This window comes from Solanum tuberosum, unplaced genomic scaffold (genome assembly GCF_000226075.1).
Source record: "Solanum tuberosum cultivar DM 1-3 516 R44 unplaced genomic scaffold, SolTub_3.0 scf00013, whole genome shotgun sequence".
Lineage (NCBI taxonomy): Eukaryota > Viridiplantae > Streptophyta > Magnoliopsida > Solanales > Solanaceae > Solanum > Solanum tuberosum.
In genome coordinates, this window is record NW_006238940.1 from 2262731 (window position 1) to 2278712 (window position 15982).

The 15982-nt window shown below is 36.3% G+C and overlaps 1 protein-coding gene across 3 annotated transcripts in view; it reads left to right on the forward strand.

The window, feature by feature from the left end:
* LOC102604337 (5'-3' exoribonuclease 4) overlaps positions 1-14668 on the forward strand; it is a 44970-nt gene extending 30302 nt beyond the window's left edge. For 2 of the 3 annotated variants that reach the window (XM_006339976.2, XM_006339977.2), the window contains exons 14-23: positions 3676-3746; positions 5136-5264; positions 5402-5478; positions 5572-5612; positions 5725-5799; positions 10052-10203; positions 10298-10402; positions 10523-10598; positions 13155-13237; positions 13416-14154. In XM_006339976.2, coding sequence (XP_006340038.1) covers positions 3676-3746; positions 5136-5264; positions 5402-5478; positions 5572-5612; positions 5725-5799; positions 10052-10203; positions 10298-10402; positions 10523-10598; positions 13155-13237; positions 13416-14154 — 1548 coding nt within the window. Of the gene's footprint in view, positions 1-3675; positions 3747-5135; positions 5265-5401; positions 5479-5571; positions 5613-5724; positions 5800-10051; positions 10204-10297; positions 10403-10522; positions 10599-13154; positions 13238-13415 lie in introns of all 3 variants that reach the window. The other variant, XM_015314244.1, reaches the window with a different exon arrangement.
* Positions 14669-15982: the final 1314 nt, after the last annotated feature.

Here is a 15982-nt window from a genome sequence, read left to right on the forward strand (position 1 = left end):
CTCTGATACCATGAAAGTTTAGATACTGGAAAAGTATATTTTATTCATAGTGTTTCTACAGTATTTATAAGAGAACAAGTAAAGACCAAATAAACTAATCAATCCCTAATTCTTAGGAAATCCTTGAATCAAGGGATTTCCTCTAAACTATTTTCCTAGAATAATATATTCTAATCCCATATTCACAGGAGCAGATTCTAATCAAATCTGCCAGCTTTATTTGTGGAGCTGATTATAATCAAATCTGCCAGCTCAATGGTGGAGCAGATTATGACTAAATCTGCCTACTCATTCAACAGTAAGTAATCTATTTTAGTTTTAACCACTACACCACAGAAGGTAACCAACTGCCTCCTTTGGAAAGCACGAGCTAGCTGTCACCAACTCAAAAGCTCTAGTAAAATCTAGGCGCGAGGTCCTACCTCTATTTCTATCCCGAAAACCAAAGCCTCTATGCACATCGTCAAAACCACTGGATGTTGCCCTGATGTGCTCATTCAAATGCCGTCAATAAATATCTTCTCAATAGGGGTGTGCATTTGGTTTTTCAGTTTGGTTTTTTTGGTTTTGAAGAAGTGTAACCCACAATCCAAACCAAAATAAATTTTGTTTGGTTAGGTTTTTCTCTTTTCGGTTTGGTTATTCGGTTATGTCAATAATTAGAAACATAATCAAAGTTATATTTGCAATTTGAAAATGAATATATATATATATATATATATATATGGTTTTTTCGATTTTATTTTTCTAAATCCGAAACCAAACCAAAAAACCAAACGAAGTAAATTATTTGTTTTGATAAAGGTAACATTTGTATATCAATCATCAGCTCAAAGCTGGTATCCAAAAATTTACATCATATCCTCCTTCCACACATGTATGTTGGGCATAAACAAAGGATAAAGAAAAGAAAAGAAGAAAAAAGAGAACTATCCCTAGATCCTCCTTTCACCTTAAGGACCCTAGAATGTCTACAATAGCCACAGGGTTATCTATATACTCTGAACTACACCAATAGCAAAAAGTGATAATGCAGTTCATTTTAATCTTGTGCAGAGGGCTGCTCTTGTTATCAAAATTCCTAGAATTCCTTCTTTCCATATGGTCCACCAAATAACAGCTGGGACAATTTTCCATCTACTCTTGTCTGTGCTGCCACTGCCCTCCATATTCCAGCTTTCTAGAGCCTGTCCTGTTCTCCCTGGAACAGTCCAACTTATACCTCTGAAGCTAGTAACAAATTCCACAGCTTGCCAACCACTTTACAATGTAAGAACAAATGATTAATTGTCTCTGCAACCTGCTCACAAAAACAGCATCTAAATTATTAATCCAAAACCAAACTAAAAAATCAATCCAAATTAGAATTCGGTTCGATTTGGTTTTGTTTTTCGGTTTACTTCTCAGTGTACCCCTCACCACCTCATCCAAATCCTCCCAAAAGTGCTTCTTGACCTCCTCATCCAAGCCCACCTGAGGCGCGTAAGCACTAATATTGTTCAAAGTAAACCTTCCAACCACTAGCTTAATCGTCCTCATCCTATCATTGATCCTCCTAACCTCCACCACTTGCTCCCTAAGGTCCTCGTTTACTAAAACGCCTACTCCATTCCTATCTCACGAGCCTGAATACAACAACTTAAAACCGTCAACATCCCAAGCCTTGGTACCTACCCATTTGGTCTTCTGGACACATGCTATATTAATCCTCCTCTTTTTAGAATCTTCACTAACTGTATGGACTTCCCTGTCAAAGACCATATATTCCAAGACCCTATTCTCAATCTAGGAGAACCTTTAACCCACTTACTGCCCCTTCCCCTCAATCCCAGCTTCAACTGTAGACATGACCCTAATCTATCATCGTTCACCGAAGCCACCAAATAAGGTGTAACTACAAAGGAATTTACCAAGGGATACTAAATCAAGTGTATAGTCTGAAATGCAAGATAACAAGCAATAATTCCAAATTATACTGTAAATCAGGACAAAGCAAGTAAGAACCCGAACTATACCGTAAATCAATAAAAGAGAACAACGATACAAAGTATGCTATGGGAGAAAGAGAATATAGATCAAGAAATTGGAGACAGGATCACTATACTGTGAATGCAACCCAATCTTGAAGAAAACAAGAAACTTAGAACCAACGAGAAAAACGAAACAATACAATATATAATATATACAGTAACAGTAAGCAAAATTTTTATATACAATAAACAGTAGGCAAAACGCGAGAACAGGGACTGGGATTGACTAAAATAAAGCTATGAAGGAACACCAAATAAACACCAACAACAACAAATCAACAAATCGAAGAACAAATACATCCATTTTAGCTCCAAACTTCTTCATTTAAATACTACACATCATAAAACACCATTATACGCTCCAAGTGATAAAATCCATATTAAAAGGCAATTAAAAGTACTAAATGTGAGGCAAATAATGACTAGATTATTCATATATTTGGCCTAACATCAATTACTAACTCTTACATTACAGTCCCCGCATTAGTAATCCGTGTATTGCCGATCCCCTCATAACTTGTTTGTAAACCAAGTGACCCCTTAATGTTACTGTATAATATGGAAAGGGAAAAATAAAAGAACATTTGGAAGATAGAGAGTGACTTTGTATATTTGAGGAGTAGCCTCTTGTTTTTGGTTTCCTCTTGGTGCATGCATGATGTCTCGGGTTCTATTGATTATTGTATGTCCTTGTAGTGAACCATATTATTTTGTATGTCTCTGTACTTCTTGGTATACAGTCAGTGGTGGATCTACAGTGATAATTATGGATTTTACCGAACTCATTCATTTGGCTCAAACTTTATATACACATGAAAAATTGTAAAGAAGCAGATAAATATGTTGCATCTACAACTTCTGAGAGTGATAAGTTCAGTTGCAAAAATCATTGGGTGAAAGAAAGTTAATACACTTTCTGACCTATAATGCATCTACAACTTCTTTCTGTTTTCTTATCCACAGTGCATGCCGTTAATTTACTCTTGCTGCACATTAGTGCTTGCATGAATTTTGGAATGCAATATCTTGACCCTGTAAAACCTTTTTTTAAAGACCACTAGTGGCTTGTTTTCGTACACCTATGAAATTATGCACTTATTTTGTTGTAGTTTCAAATGAGCCTGCTTTGATTTACCTTTATGAAGCACAATTGACTGTGTTTCACCATCCAACCAATTGCAATTGGTTGGAAGCAAGAGTAATTAAAAGAAATAAAGGATGAATAAGTAACATCTAGTTCCAAACAAGCACAATAAAGTAAAATAAACTGAAATAAGGACAATAAACATCTGGATAAGTAGTTATCTACAGTCTCCCACTTTACTTGAGCTCTCCCTTTAGAGTTTTAAAAGCTTCGTTTGTTGCACCACAATGCTCATTAGTGGAGTAAGTGCCCTTGTGCTTAGAGATCCCATTTTCCTCTTTGTGAACTCTGTGGTTTTGGGGCCTGTATTTACATGTAATGATGCTGTAGTCATTTATGTCCAACTAGGATAGATGTGTCAGGAGGGAAAGGAGAATTCCCTTCTTCACACCTTCCTTTCTTTTGCAGATAAACATCATTTTGCATCCTGTAGCTAGTAAGATGATACTGAAACTGAGTTCTGTTGTCAAAACTATTAGATGATTAATCTCAAAATTTCAGGTTCAGAAGTATGTGGAAGGATTATGTTGGGTTTGCCGGTATTACTACCAAGGTGTTTGCTCGTGGCAATGGTTTGTTGTTTTCCTGGATTTAAATAAATAGTATTTTCTACTTCATCTTTATGCCTTTCTTCGTGTAACTATTGCTTCATTGAGTACATTGTGGTAAATAGATGGAGCTGCTGTTTTATGCATGCAGTGTGCTACATATATGATGTTGATTACTGTTTGACAATTGTACTTATCCTTGTAGGGATGTTCTGTATGACTCCTTTTTTTTTTTTTTGATCAAGTGAACAATTTCATTAATCAACAAGGACAAAATCAGCTGCATACTAGAGGTATACCAAAAAGTGAAGAACCTACAGAAAGAGATGGTTATCTACAAAAGACACCCATTGCTCTTTACAACCAGGAGCTACATGGGTGCACAAACATTAAATAAGGGATCAGAAACACTTGCCCAAACTCATTTCTACCCTTTTAAATGCTCTCCCGTTTCTCTCTCCAAATAATCCACATCAGAGCTACAGAAGCAACATTCCAGGCCCTGCGTGTTTTCCTTATTCTTCCAACTTTCCTGTTAAACAACAAGTCCTTAACAGATCTAGGCATCACCCATGAAATACAAAACCAACTAATAATATCCCACCACAGTTTTGTGGCCAGGCTGCAATATAGAGGAAGATGATCTCTATCTTCACCTGCCTCCTTGCATAAGCAACACCTCCTTTTGTAGTATACTAGTCAAATTTTTTATTATCCATTTAGTCATTCTTTTCTTTTTGTAAATTGGGTGTGAGGGGCTTGGGGTCTAGGGGGGACCTCTCTTCTTCCTACTTTTTATGCTTCATTATTGTGTCGGAAGTGTTTTTTTGGTGATAATGGTAGTTTCTAAGTCAACTTGCGAGCAGCAGCTAGTGTATTTTTTGGGATTTCAATCCTGGTCTAAGATTTGTATCCACTTAATTGACCACTAGGCAAGGCCACTCCATACAATTATAACAACAACAACAACAACAACATACTCGGTATAATCCCACAATAGGGGACAAGACCACTCCATACTTGATTCAAAATTATCGGCTAATTCCATTTTATATGGCAGCGTTAGATTGGACACAATTGAAAATGCTATTTTACTTGATTGTTTGTACTAGTGGTAGTGGAAAACATATTAAAGTAATGTGTGAGATTAGTTTGGTAGAGAAAACATCACATCAAAGTTCAAAAATTGAATAATAAAAGTGAATTTGAATTCTCAGAAGTTTTGATAGTCGTAATGTATAATACAATTAGTGGCATGGTGTCAAACATTTTTGGCTGTCCCAAAATCGGAAGAGTTCATATTAATTGGGATAGAGGGAGAATCTTAGTTACTCTAAACATTTCTTTGTCCTTTCCAATTTTCTGATGGTTCAAGTGGAAATGTGCACTTACGACATCACTTTTCTTTTTTAGGTTTTACCCGTATCATTACGCTCCATTTGCTTCTGATCTCAAAGGTCTAGCAGACTTGGAAATTACTTTTTTCCCAGGGGAACCATTTAAGCCCTTCGATCAGCTAATGGGTGTTCTACCAGCTGCAAGGTTATCTTTAGGCTCTTTATACTCTGTATTGAAGGAAATTTCAAAGGAAACATCTTTTATACTGTGTTGACTATTTCTCTAAGTTGGTGGTTATTTGTGGTTCTTTGTATTTGTCTCCCTCTTCACCTGTCCTGCAGTGCAAAAGCTCTTCCTGAAAAGTACAGGATGCTAATGATGGATCCTTCATCACCAATTTCTGATTTTTACCCAACAGGTGTGATGTCAACATTTTACTGTAGTTCAGTTTACTATATTTCTCTTATGTTCCGAAGTCGATCATTCATCATAAATTCTTTTGTGAATGCAGATTTTGAACTTGACATGAATGGGAAGCGTTTTGCATGGCAGGTAGTTTTACAACAATTTTCGTAGGTTAAGTGGTTCTCGAGATGATTGTAGATGTTCACTTATTTGAAAGTTTGATATCTCTGAACTACTTGTTATTTCCTCTATGAAATAGGCTGTTGTAAAATTGCCGTTCATCGATGAGAAAAAGTTACTTGCTGAAACAAAGAAGCTTGAAGACACGTTAACGGTATGAAAACAAAATTTTTTTTTAGACCTTTTACTGTCTTGGGTCTTGTTGTTAATAGTATCTACTTTTAAATTTGTAAAGATGGTGAACTTGATTGCCTTAAGAGGATAAAAGAGAGTAGTTTAAGTACAACTAGTTTTTCCATCTTCAATTTATGTTGCCTCCGTTTTGGTTTCTCTGATTATTCCGTCCTTGCTATAAGCATCTTTTTCACGAGACACATGCAGTTCTAGTAGTTTTTTTTCTCTTATTCAATAAGCTAAATAATTTTATTGACAATTGTGGAAATTCTGTGTACAAGCCATATAGAGAACCTACACCAAAATATGGTTCTCGACAAAGAGATCCAATCCTCTATACAAATGGGGACATCATAAGTACACCAAAAAGAAACTAGAGACAACTTACTAGTTTGCATTTTTACAAAATCTTGTTCCAACCCTTCACAAGCCCTCCTATTTCTCTCTTTCCAAATAACCCACATGATTGCTAAGGGGGAAACACTCCAAGCCCTTGGTCTTCTCTTCCCCCTCTTGTTGGTCCAACTTTGTAAAACCTCCTTCACTGGGCATCAACCATTGCATCCAAACAAATTAAGAACCACCCTCCATAACTTATTAGCCACTTTTTAATGCAATAGAAGATGATCTACATTTTTGCTCGAGCTCTTACACATGAAGCACCAACTTGATCCTCTTCTTTATCAGATTTTCTGCAGTTAAGATCATATCCCTTGCTGCCAACCACACAAAAAAAAACACCTTGGTGCTCTAGGTGTCCGAATGGAGTCATGAGGGAAAGTGCATTCCTCTCTCACCAATACAAACTCAGTGAACAAACCGTTTACACTCACCCGCCAATTCCAAGCATCTAAAATGTTTGCTGGATTATCCAGCCCAGACAAAATCTCAGTCAATTTGTGAAATTCTTCCATCTCCCTTTCCTGAAGGTTCTTTTTGAATCTCAAATCCTAGTGAATCCCCCTTGTGTGACATACGAATCTGCTGAACCGTCATCTCTCTTTGGCAAAACACTCGGTATATGTTAGGGAAGAACTTCCCTCAACTCTCTCCCCCCACCACTTATGTGCCCAAAAGTTAATACTGCTTCAAGTTCTAGTAGATTTGATTGACGAATAGTTGAATTGAGACTTGGATGTTCCTCTCTCTCTCTCTCTTTTTGAGATTAAGGTAACCATTTGTATTAATAAAAAAAATGATGCTCAGTTGTCTAACTTCACAAACATTGAGAAGTATAAGGGTTGTCCTACTCTCCTGTCCAAAACCCATAAGCTTATGTGTTGCTCCACTAAAAAAATACAAACTAAAACAATGTAACCTATTTTTCTTGATTTGGGATTGGTAGTGTCTTCAAAATATCTTGAGTTCCTCTCTTTCCTAACTATCCGCCAATTGCAAGCAGGAATGACCTACCGTCAATCCTCTTCACTGCTTCTCCCCACATTCTTCCAATTGCTCAGAAGTTCTAGGGTGGAGCTAGGCATAACGCATTTTATCCCCAATATACAAAAGAACAGAACACGTGCCATAGATTTATAGTTGTCTTACAGTGTAGGAGAAGTGCTCATTACTTTCACTTTTCTGTTCACATGATAGATATCTTGAACAAATGTGAAACCCACTTCTTTGTAAGTTTTCTTGAGCTAGGCATGCTTTGCTTACCACCAACCAGACAAAACAAGAGATCTTCACTGGAATTTTAACTCCGCAAATAAGTTTCCAAGGCCAAATCGCAATCTGATGGTTTCTGTGGTTCATATGCCAGTAAACAAACTTCACTGAAAATTTTCCTTTGCTGTTCAACATCTATTTAAGTTTGTTTGACATCTCAATTGTACCACCAATGGCTGAAGCATTGAGGTAAACCTCTAAATTTCCCAATCATTGAGAGCTCTTCTGAAATTCAAATCCCAACCTTATTAACTCCAGATTTTATCTATCTTAGCATGAATTTGGAGACTCGGTAAATATAGATCAAGGAAGGTGCACTTCAAACCATTAAGACCAATCCAGTGATCCTTCCAAAAGTCAGTCTTTCTCCCACTACCCACGATAATCTTCTTTGCCCAAAAATTCTTGCCACTGATTTCTAATGGTTCTCCTCACACTGCTTCCATAGGATCTTCTGACTTCATAGGTTATTGACAACATAGTGCAAATGACGGGTAGCAATTGGCCAATTGCCATATGAAGAAGGCGACTACGACGGGAGACGAAGGTAATGTGGGCTTTCCATATGAACGTAGAGCATGCAAGACAATTCAGACGATGTTAGCAAGATGTAGCTCTAGCTAGGTTAGCGTAGCGCTTGCCAGAATTCAGGTTACGCAGGCGAGCAATAGTACAAGCTAGCTAACACGTGGGCAAGATTGAAGGGGTCTTGCGCAACCTTTGTTCGAAACTTCAACTACTCTCGGGGCTTGCTGCATTTAGGCATAAGAAGCTCCACTCGGGAAAAGAGTGCTTCATTTTAGATCAATCCTTCGCTGCAATAGCTTCGGTTCACCCCCTCAGTGAAAAACGGTAGTACGCCCTAAGGAAGTCCTATGTACTCGAAGTGAATTGCCTAAGTTCTCTCCAACAGGGTTATAATAATTTACGAGAAGTGATTGGGTGTATTTTAACCTATTTCAAAAAAAAAAGTGATTGGGTGTATTTTATGTGCCAATTGCCATTTAGCTAATAAACCTGTGGAGATTGAGGTTCCATAGAACCATGCATTCCTCACGGATTAGGTTCTTGTGTGTCCGGTATCCGATCAGATCTACCAGCAGCTGGTTTAAGGAACAATAAGTTAAGTGAGGTCTAGGAAATTGATAAAAGAACCTGATCAAAGTCTGTCTTGTATTCAATTCCGTGGTCGGAAGAATTTCTTTCTGTGAGTTATCTTTCCCTTCTCTCTCTTCTCTTAGCAAACGTAGGTTCAAGTCAAACTTTTGGCTTGCGGGATGCAATGATTTTCCATTCCATATTTCCGTGTGATGAAATTTCTCCGTAGTGCCAAATCATTTGTTGAACTTCCATAGCCTTTTTGCGGAAAACTTCTATTGTGTAAATTCAGATTCTTAATACCTATAGTGCCCTGCTTCTTGCTTAGAGTTACGACTTCCCATTTCACTAGATTGATACTTCTGTTCACCTTGTTGCCTTACCAAAAAAATCTCTCCTTAGCTGTCTAATTTATTTTCTACCCTTCTTCTAGAAATTGTAAATGCAAGCATCATGTAAGTGGGGAGAGCATTCAAAACTGAGTTAATAGGTGCCAATCTTCATTATCTTCAAAAAACAAATTATCTTCAAAAAATAGGTGTTAATCTTCCTCCTAAGAATAAATACTGGATTTTTCACCTTGCTAACTTTTTATCACATATCTCAGTAACCACATTGCATATCTTTTTTGACTTAATTCTTAGCCCCAAGGGCTTCCACAAATATTTTGTTGGAAAAGTCCCCACGTGGCAACCTACTATGTTGGCCGGATATAAGGGCATTTTGTTCCGGTTAACATGTTAGCCAAAAAGAGCTTAAAAAGTAGACAGGATTAGGGCTGGGCATGGTATGGTAAATATCGAATTACCATACCGAAACCGAAACTTTGATCCTGCGGTTTCGATATTATGGTATTTGATATGCATAATGTCTCCTTGGAGTATTTTTCCTCTAATGAAATAGCTATGTGTACATATTCTTAGAAAGGATATAGAATCAAAATACATAATTACAAGAATAAATCAAACTATACTATATTTACAGGATCCTAGAATATTCTAGAAGATCTTCAAGATTCTAACAAACTACATACAGTTTTATAGCTTTCCCATGTTCCATCGAAATTACTACGGCAGAATGCTGTATGTTTCACCATGGCTATCTCTGATTGTCTCCATTTGTGTGGTGCTAGAAATCACGGATCGTAGTATTTCTATTTATTGCACTATTTTAACCTAAATAGCTGCTTAAAGATGCAATGGTTGTAGTTTAACATGGATGTTCATTGTTATTTTTCAACGTATTAGTCCTTAAACAATTTGTTTTTACCTTCCTTTGTTGTCCATAAGCAACAATGATTTCAAACATTTAAGAGGATTTTTCATGGGAGTTTAGTGTGGTCATGAGTATCCATTGATCCCTTTTGTTTTCCCAGAGCTTAACTGTGGTAAATGCTGGAAGGTGTATAATTGTAATGCATATTAGAGTTGTTCTTTTGTCATTCTCATTTTGTATTTTTACAGGACACGGAGCAACTAAGGAACAGTGTAATGTTCGATTTGCTCTATGTTCATCATCACCATACTTTGGCCCCATATATCATTTCGTACTATCATCACAATGTTATGATTCCCTCCAGGGCCCAAAGGCCATGGATAATTGATCCAAATTTGAGGTTGGTAATCTGGTCTACTGCTGAAATTTGCAACCTTTTTTTATGCCGATTGTTTGCTAGTTCCTCAAGCTCTCCTTTGTTCCCTTTTCCACAGCGGTGGGATGAACGGATTCATTTGGTTATCTGAGAGGAATGGCCTGAGAGAGAGGGTTTCTTCCCCACTTAATGGATTGGAAGATATCTTAAATAATAAGATTCTGTGAGTTCCTTTGTGGCAATTCTGGACCTCTACCCTTCTTTCAAATTGTAACTGACATGTTCAATATTTCAATTGTTTGAGGAAGTACCTCTTTTACCTTCTTTTTTCTTTTATGGCCAGAAATATTACCTTTCTGAATCCAGCACCTCATAAGCACATTCCGCGGCCTCCAGAAGGAGTATTTATGCCCAAAAAGGTTTGTGAAGGATCCATGATTTGTTTAGTTGCTGTTGTACATTTGTGAGCATTCTTAAACAATAATAACCAAATCATAAAACTGCTTAACCATTAATTTCATGACAGATATATATAATCTAACAGGAGTATGTGCTGTAATTAGTTTTTCAGTTTCTTTACTGGAATTATCGTGTATCTTAGTAAATTGGGTTCTACTTCCAAATTGATCTAGTTAGTGTTGTTATTTAGGTGGTGTTTCCTGCTATTGATTAGCATATGCCCTCCACTTTTTTACATTAAAGACAAGCCTACTCTTTGAGCTTTTCCTAGTGTAGATGCTTGAGTTTATTTCATTCTAATATTTCTTCAATATGAGTTAATCGGCAGTTCATTTTTTCATGTATTTTGACACACATCTTTTGCCATTAAAGGTCCAGTGCCTGGTTGAATAGGCTTCATTGCTGCTTCTCTCTGCACATTTATCTGATGTCATTATTATAAAATTTGTACTGCAAAATGTTGTATTTTGTCATATGCATACTTAAATTTTTTGCTTGAGTTATAAAGACATTTAGACACATTATTTCCAAATCAATGTTTACTTATAAATTTGTTTATTATTTCAATACACTTTTAAATGGAATCTTTTAAGCTAAAAAATTTTGTTTGAGTATCTCAAATGAAGTAATATTTTACGAAGAGAAATTTAATTTTTTCTCCAAAAAAATTTATGTCAAACACAATTTCATCTTCTTTTCAACTTTAACTCCAAGCATTTATTTTTCAAACTCCAGCCTCGTTGTCCAAACAAAACTATTTGAAATAGATAAGTAATATACATATTTGTAATTAACAACTGTAATTTTTTTTCTTTGTTGGTTAAAGTTATATATTTTTCAAATGTTAAAAGGTGCTTTTAAAGCTTTAACATGTGTATTTCACATTATTAGGAGTGCTGATGTTTATGAAAGAAAAGGCTAAATATGAGGAAAAAAAAAGGAACTGACACAATGATGACAACAATATAACTCCAAATTCTCCTTCACTTTGCATTTGTTTCTCTTTTTTGTTCCTCTCAACTCTTTTTTTTCTTTGTGAATTTTGATAGCTTGTGCAGAATATTACTCCCTATACTTCACCAATATTGGAAAGAAATAAGAAAACAAATAGTTTATTATGTGAACCATTCAGTGTCATGCAATAATTAAAAAAGAATTCATAAAAGTATGCAAAAAATTGTCAAGAAATGAATTAGTCAAAATTTATATGCTTAAGAAAGACTAAAAATTTATACCCTGTGAAAATTTATTTGGTGGACAATCTGGAAAGAGAGAAACAACAGGAGTTTTGAAAATTGGCAGAATAGCTTACAGAAGATCAAGATGGACTGCTTAGCTCTTTTCTATTTTTGGTGTAAACAAGATATATTAACTAGGACAGAAGACATCTTTGACGTGCTAGACTGTTTATAGGCAGCAGTTTAGACTAAGACTATTTTATTCTGTAAGTTGTAACACTTTTGAAGGGGAACTACACTTTTGTTGTAGTATACCTGTGGATATATAGACTAAAGTTATCAGTTTCAAAAAAAAAAATTATACCCTGTGCGCACCCAAAGGGTAGCGGCTGCGGGTTTCCCTTGTCATCAAAAAAAGAAAGACTAAAAATTTATTTTATAAGACTAAATGTTGTCAATTCAAAATCAAAACTCACTCTCCCCTCAAATTGTAACAAATATATTCATATGATTCTTCAATAAACGTTTGAAGTTATCTATCTCAGTGGTAAAGGTATTTTACCATTTTTGTTTAAATCCAAGTCACAATTTTGTTACTGCTTTGAATTTTGTAAAATACAAGGAAGGAAGGGGGTGTAATCTGGCCTTCTTATATAGTGAGAGCATTTGACATGGAAATTTAATAGCTACAAAAACAAAAGTAGGTAATAATGTTGGGAATGCATGGTGGTTCATAGACCATGTTGCTAGGCCTTCTCTTCTTGACTCGGAATAATGATAGTTTCCATCTCTCTTCATTGAGCAGTCCTTTAGCTTTACCAGAAGGGTGTCAAAAATAGTGTAAATATAACTTCCTCCAGTTGGTAAAGAAGACATCATGTCTGCAAAGGATTTAGAAAATAGCCAAGGAAAAAGGATAATAGTTTGGTGAAAGAAAAGTAATATTTCAGATCTGATGAAGTGTTAATAAAGAAGATTGAAGCTGGACCAGAAACAAAGAAGAAGAAGATTGAAGTGTGAGAGTGTCATATGAAGACCAAAGTGATACCTATTGAAATGTCCGTTGATATTCTTGTTCGAGTTTTATTTTTATTTTTCTAGTGCGATTCCAAATGAACTTGTGCTAGTTTCAATTTATCAAAATGGTGCAACTAAACAGTGGCAACTATTCAGAAAAGGAAAATAGACATATGTATCCATTTGTAGGTTTTTAAAATAAAGGTATTTAGATAAATAATAAGCGAATATAGGTAATTTAACTTTTAAGTATTGGGGTTCCTGCTTTTAATATAAAAAATATAGATTGTGAATGCAGCTTTTTTTAACTTTGTGCTGCAGATGTTGAGAGCTGTTGATATAAAACCTTTTCCTGTATTATGGCATGAAGATCATGGAACCCGGCGCCATCTAGGCAAAGATAGGTAAAAATCTGACCTCCTTATCCGTGTCTTGTGGTATTTGGGTGTCTTTGCTTTTCTCACTATGTTAATCTACAAGTAACAACAGAAATTGTCTTGCAAGTAATGAGCTTGTGAATGTACTTTCTTCATACAAATAATCAACTGATGATATGCATGGCTTATCTTGTGTTTTATGCAGGGGTTCTGTACCAGGGGCAATAGCAGGGCCTTCACTGGGAGAAGCAGCACATCGGTTGCTTAAGAACTCATTGAATATCAAACCTGGTGGAACTAATTTTGGAGTGTTGGATCAATCATATTCTCGAAATTTTCCGGGCAACCATGTTTTGAATAGGCCAAGGCCAGCTGGACCATCTGGCTATGAAGGTGGATTCTATGATCAAATGAGTCGTAGGAATTCGTCTCCGAATCACAGGCCACGATTTCCTGGACCCTCTGGACATGCAAGTGGTTTCTTTGAGGACCCTTCTTATATCCCTAGCAATTTTATGCCTCGTGGTGCATCTGGGAACCCCAGATATGCTCCATCTCCTTATGAGTTGCAAAACACTAGGCAAAATTTCAGGATGCAAGAGAGACATTCATATCAAGATCAGTATCATAGCATGAGAAATGAAATGTCAGTGTTGACAATCGAAAGTGGTGCAAGAACAAGACCTTATTCGACTGTGGCAAGAATGCCAAATTCTGGACAACTATCTAACGTCTGCCCACCACCTCCATTCACACAAAATGTGGGTCCTCTTCCTTCACCTCCTCTGCAGTGGATTAATAAACCTGCAAGGGGAGCTACAGCAACGTACTCAAAGCATCAAGAAACTTCAAAAGGGCCGGCGTACGACAAGCAAGTCAAGCAGGTTTACCAGATCAAAAGCCGGCCAACTCAAGAGTCCCCAAGTAGCGAAACACAACAGTGATATTTGAGTTATTTTGAGCTTTGCTTTTCCTGTTGATAGTCAATCTCATAGACATAGTGAGAGGATATCTGGATCCTCCCGTGAAGTATTTATCTATTCTTCTTAACATTATTGATGCAGTATTTTATAATTAGTTGTAGCAAATATGGTGGAGTCTGTTCACGCTCCCCATATTTTGATAGTCCAGGTCTGGGTAGTATGTTGTACCAAATGACTTGAAGAGGTCGAGTAATAGATTTTGTTGCCTTGCTCTTGTTGACTATTAGTATATTGGCAAAACAAGTTGTGCATGGGTATAGGAGATGCAAAGAATCAGCAAGGTATGAATTGTCATTTTCTCTTCGGTTTCTTTTCTGAAGACATTTGTAAGATGTGTATTTGGTCTTCCTCTCCCTTCACCCCCCATAATTCCCAAAACTACAATGGTCTGTAGCAGTGTTCTGTCAATTTATTCCTTTCATATTTCAGCATCTAAAACAAGAAATTCCATAATTAATGGATTCTTCTTTGTTTCTTTGGGGTTGTTGAAAGTCGTTAATATTATACTTTACTTCTGGTTTAATTTAGACTATGCAAGGTTATTGTTATGATTATTTTAGTTTTTTCTTAAACAAGATGTTAACAGGAACATTCTTTCTTTCCAAGTTTTCCTTGAGGCAAACGCACAGAAGTTTCATAATCCAGCCCAAGCATGCACTTTATGACTTGCATTTCAGTTTGTTTTATTGCCTTAGAACAGTTTTCACAAGTAAGAAGTGTACCAAATAGCAAGTTTTTGAAATATATTAAGCGTGTGACATGTTATAGAAAAATAGCAAGTTTTCAGTTATAAAAATCTTTTTACCCTTCGCTAGAAAACGTTGTATATTGGCTTCTTTCTTTTGTCAACTTTGAGGCAATGTTAGATGTTTCACTTGTACAAGTTAGAATTTTTTACCGTCTTGGAGTACGTTTGAAGAGCAAAGCCAAACCGAATTCAAAATTTGAGATAAAAACAATCTCATCTGAGTTTGACTTTGGGCAGTGTGAGTTCAATTTTAAACAACTAGAGTTCATTTTTGAACTTTATTTATGGAGATTGCTGACCTTGAATTGAATTTTGTTAATAATAAGAGTTGAAAAGGCAAAATGATGCGAGTTCAACTGACATTGAAGAAGAAAATTAACACTGTATAGCTAAGAAGATTAAACTAAGAGATTTTCATTTCATTCATGTCTGTCTGTATTGAATGAATTACATCTCCAGACTGAAATGGCTAATCCTAAATAATGAACAATCCAAATGTATAATAAAAAATAATTAAGTAGACGCAACTAAATGAGAAGTTGTCAATCACAAGCACCCTAACTAACTCGTCCGATCCATGCTATCTGGTAGGTACAACATCAATACTTCCTGCTAGAAAACTTCCTTGTCCTCAAGGAAGGAAAGTGAGATTGTAAGGCATTATAATCCTCCCATCCCAAGAAGCCTCAGAATCAGGCAAGTGCTCCCATTGGATCAAAACCTGAGCCAACTTAACAGGTTGAGGACAAAAGGGACTAGCTAAATTGACCACCGTACCGGCGGGTGAGTGATCATAACATGGAAGGTGGGATGAAGTAACAATTTAGGAGGTAAAGAAAGTCTATGAGGCTGAACCTTGAGAAAAACCACTTGAAAGGTCCTGCCATAGCTTCTCTTATTGGCTACTACAACCATGCGTACGTTGTGAAAGCACAAAAGCTTCTTTCCTTTGGATTTGGGTAAACCTTCTATAAAATCCATGCTAAAGATGGAATTGAGAGAGGTTTCATTAATCATGAGTAAGCAACATAATCCTCTGAC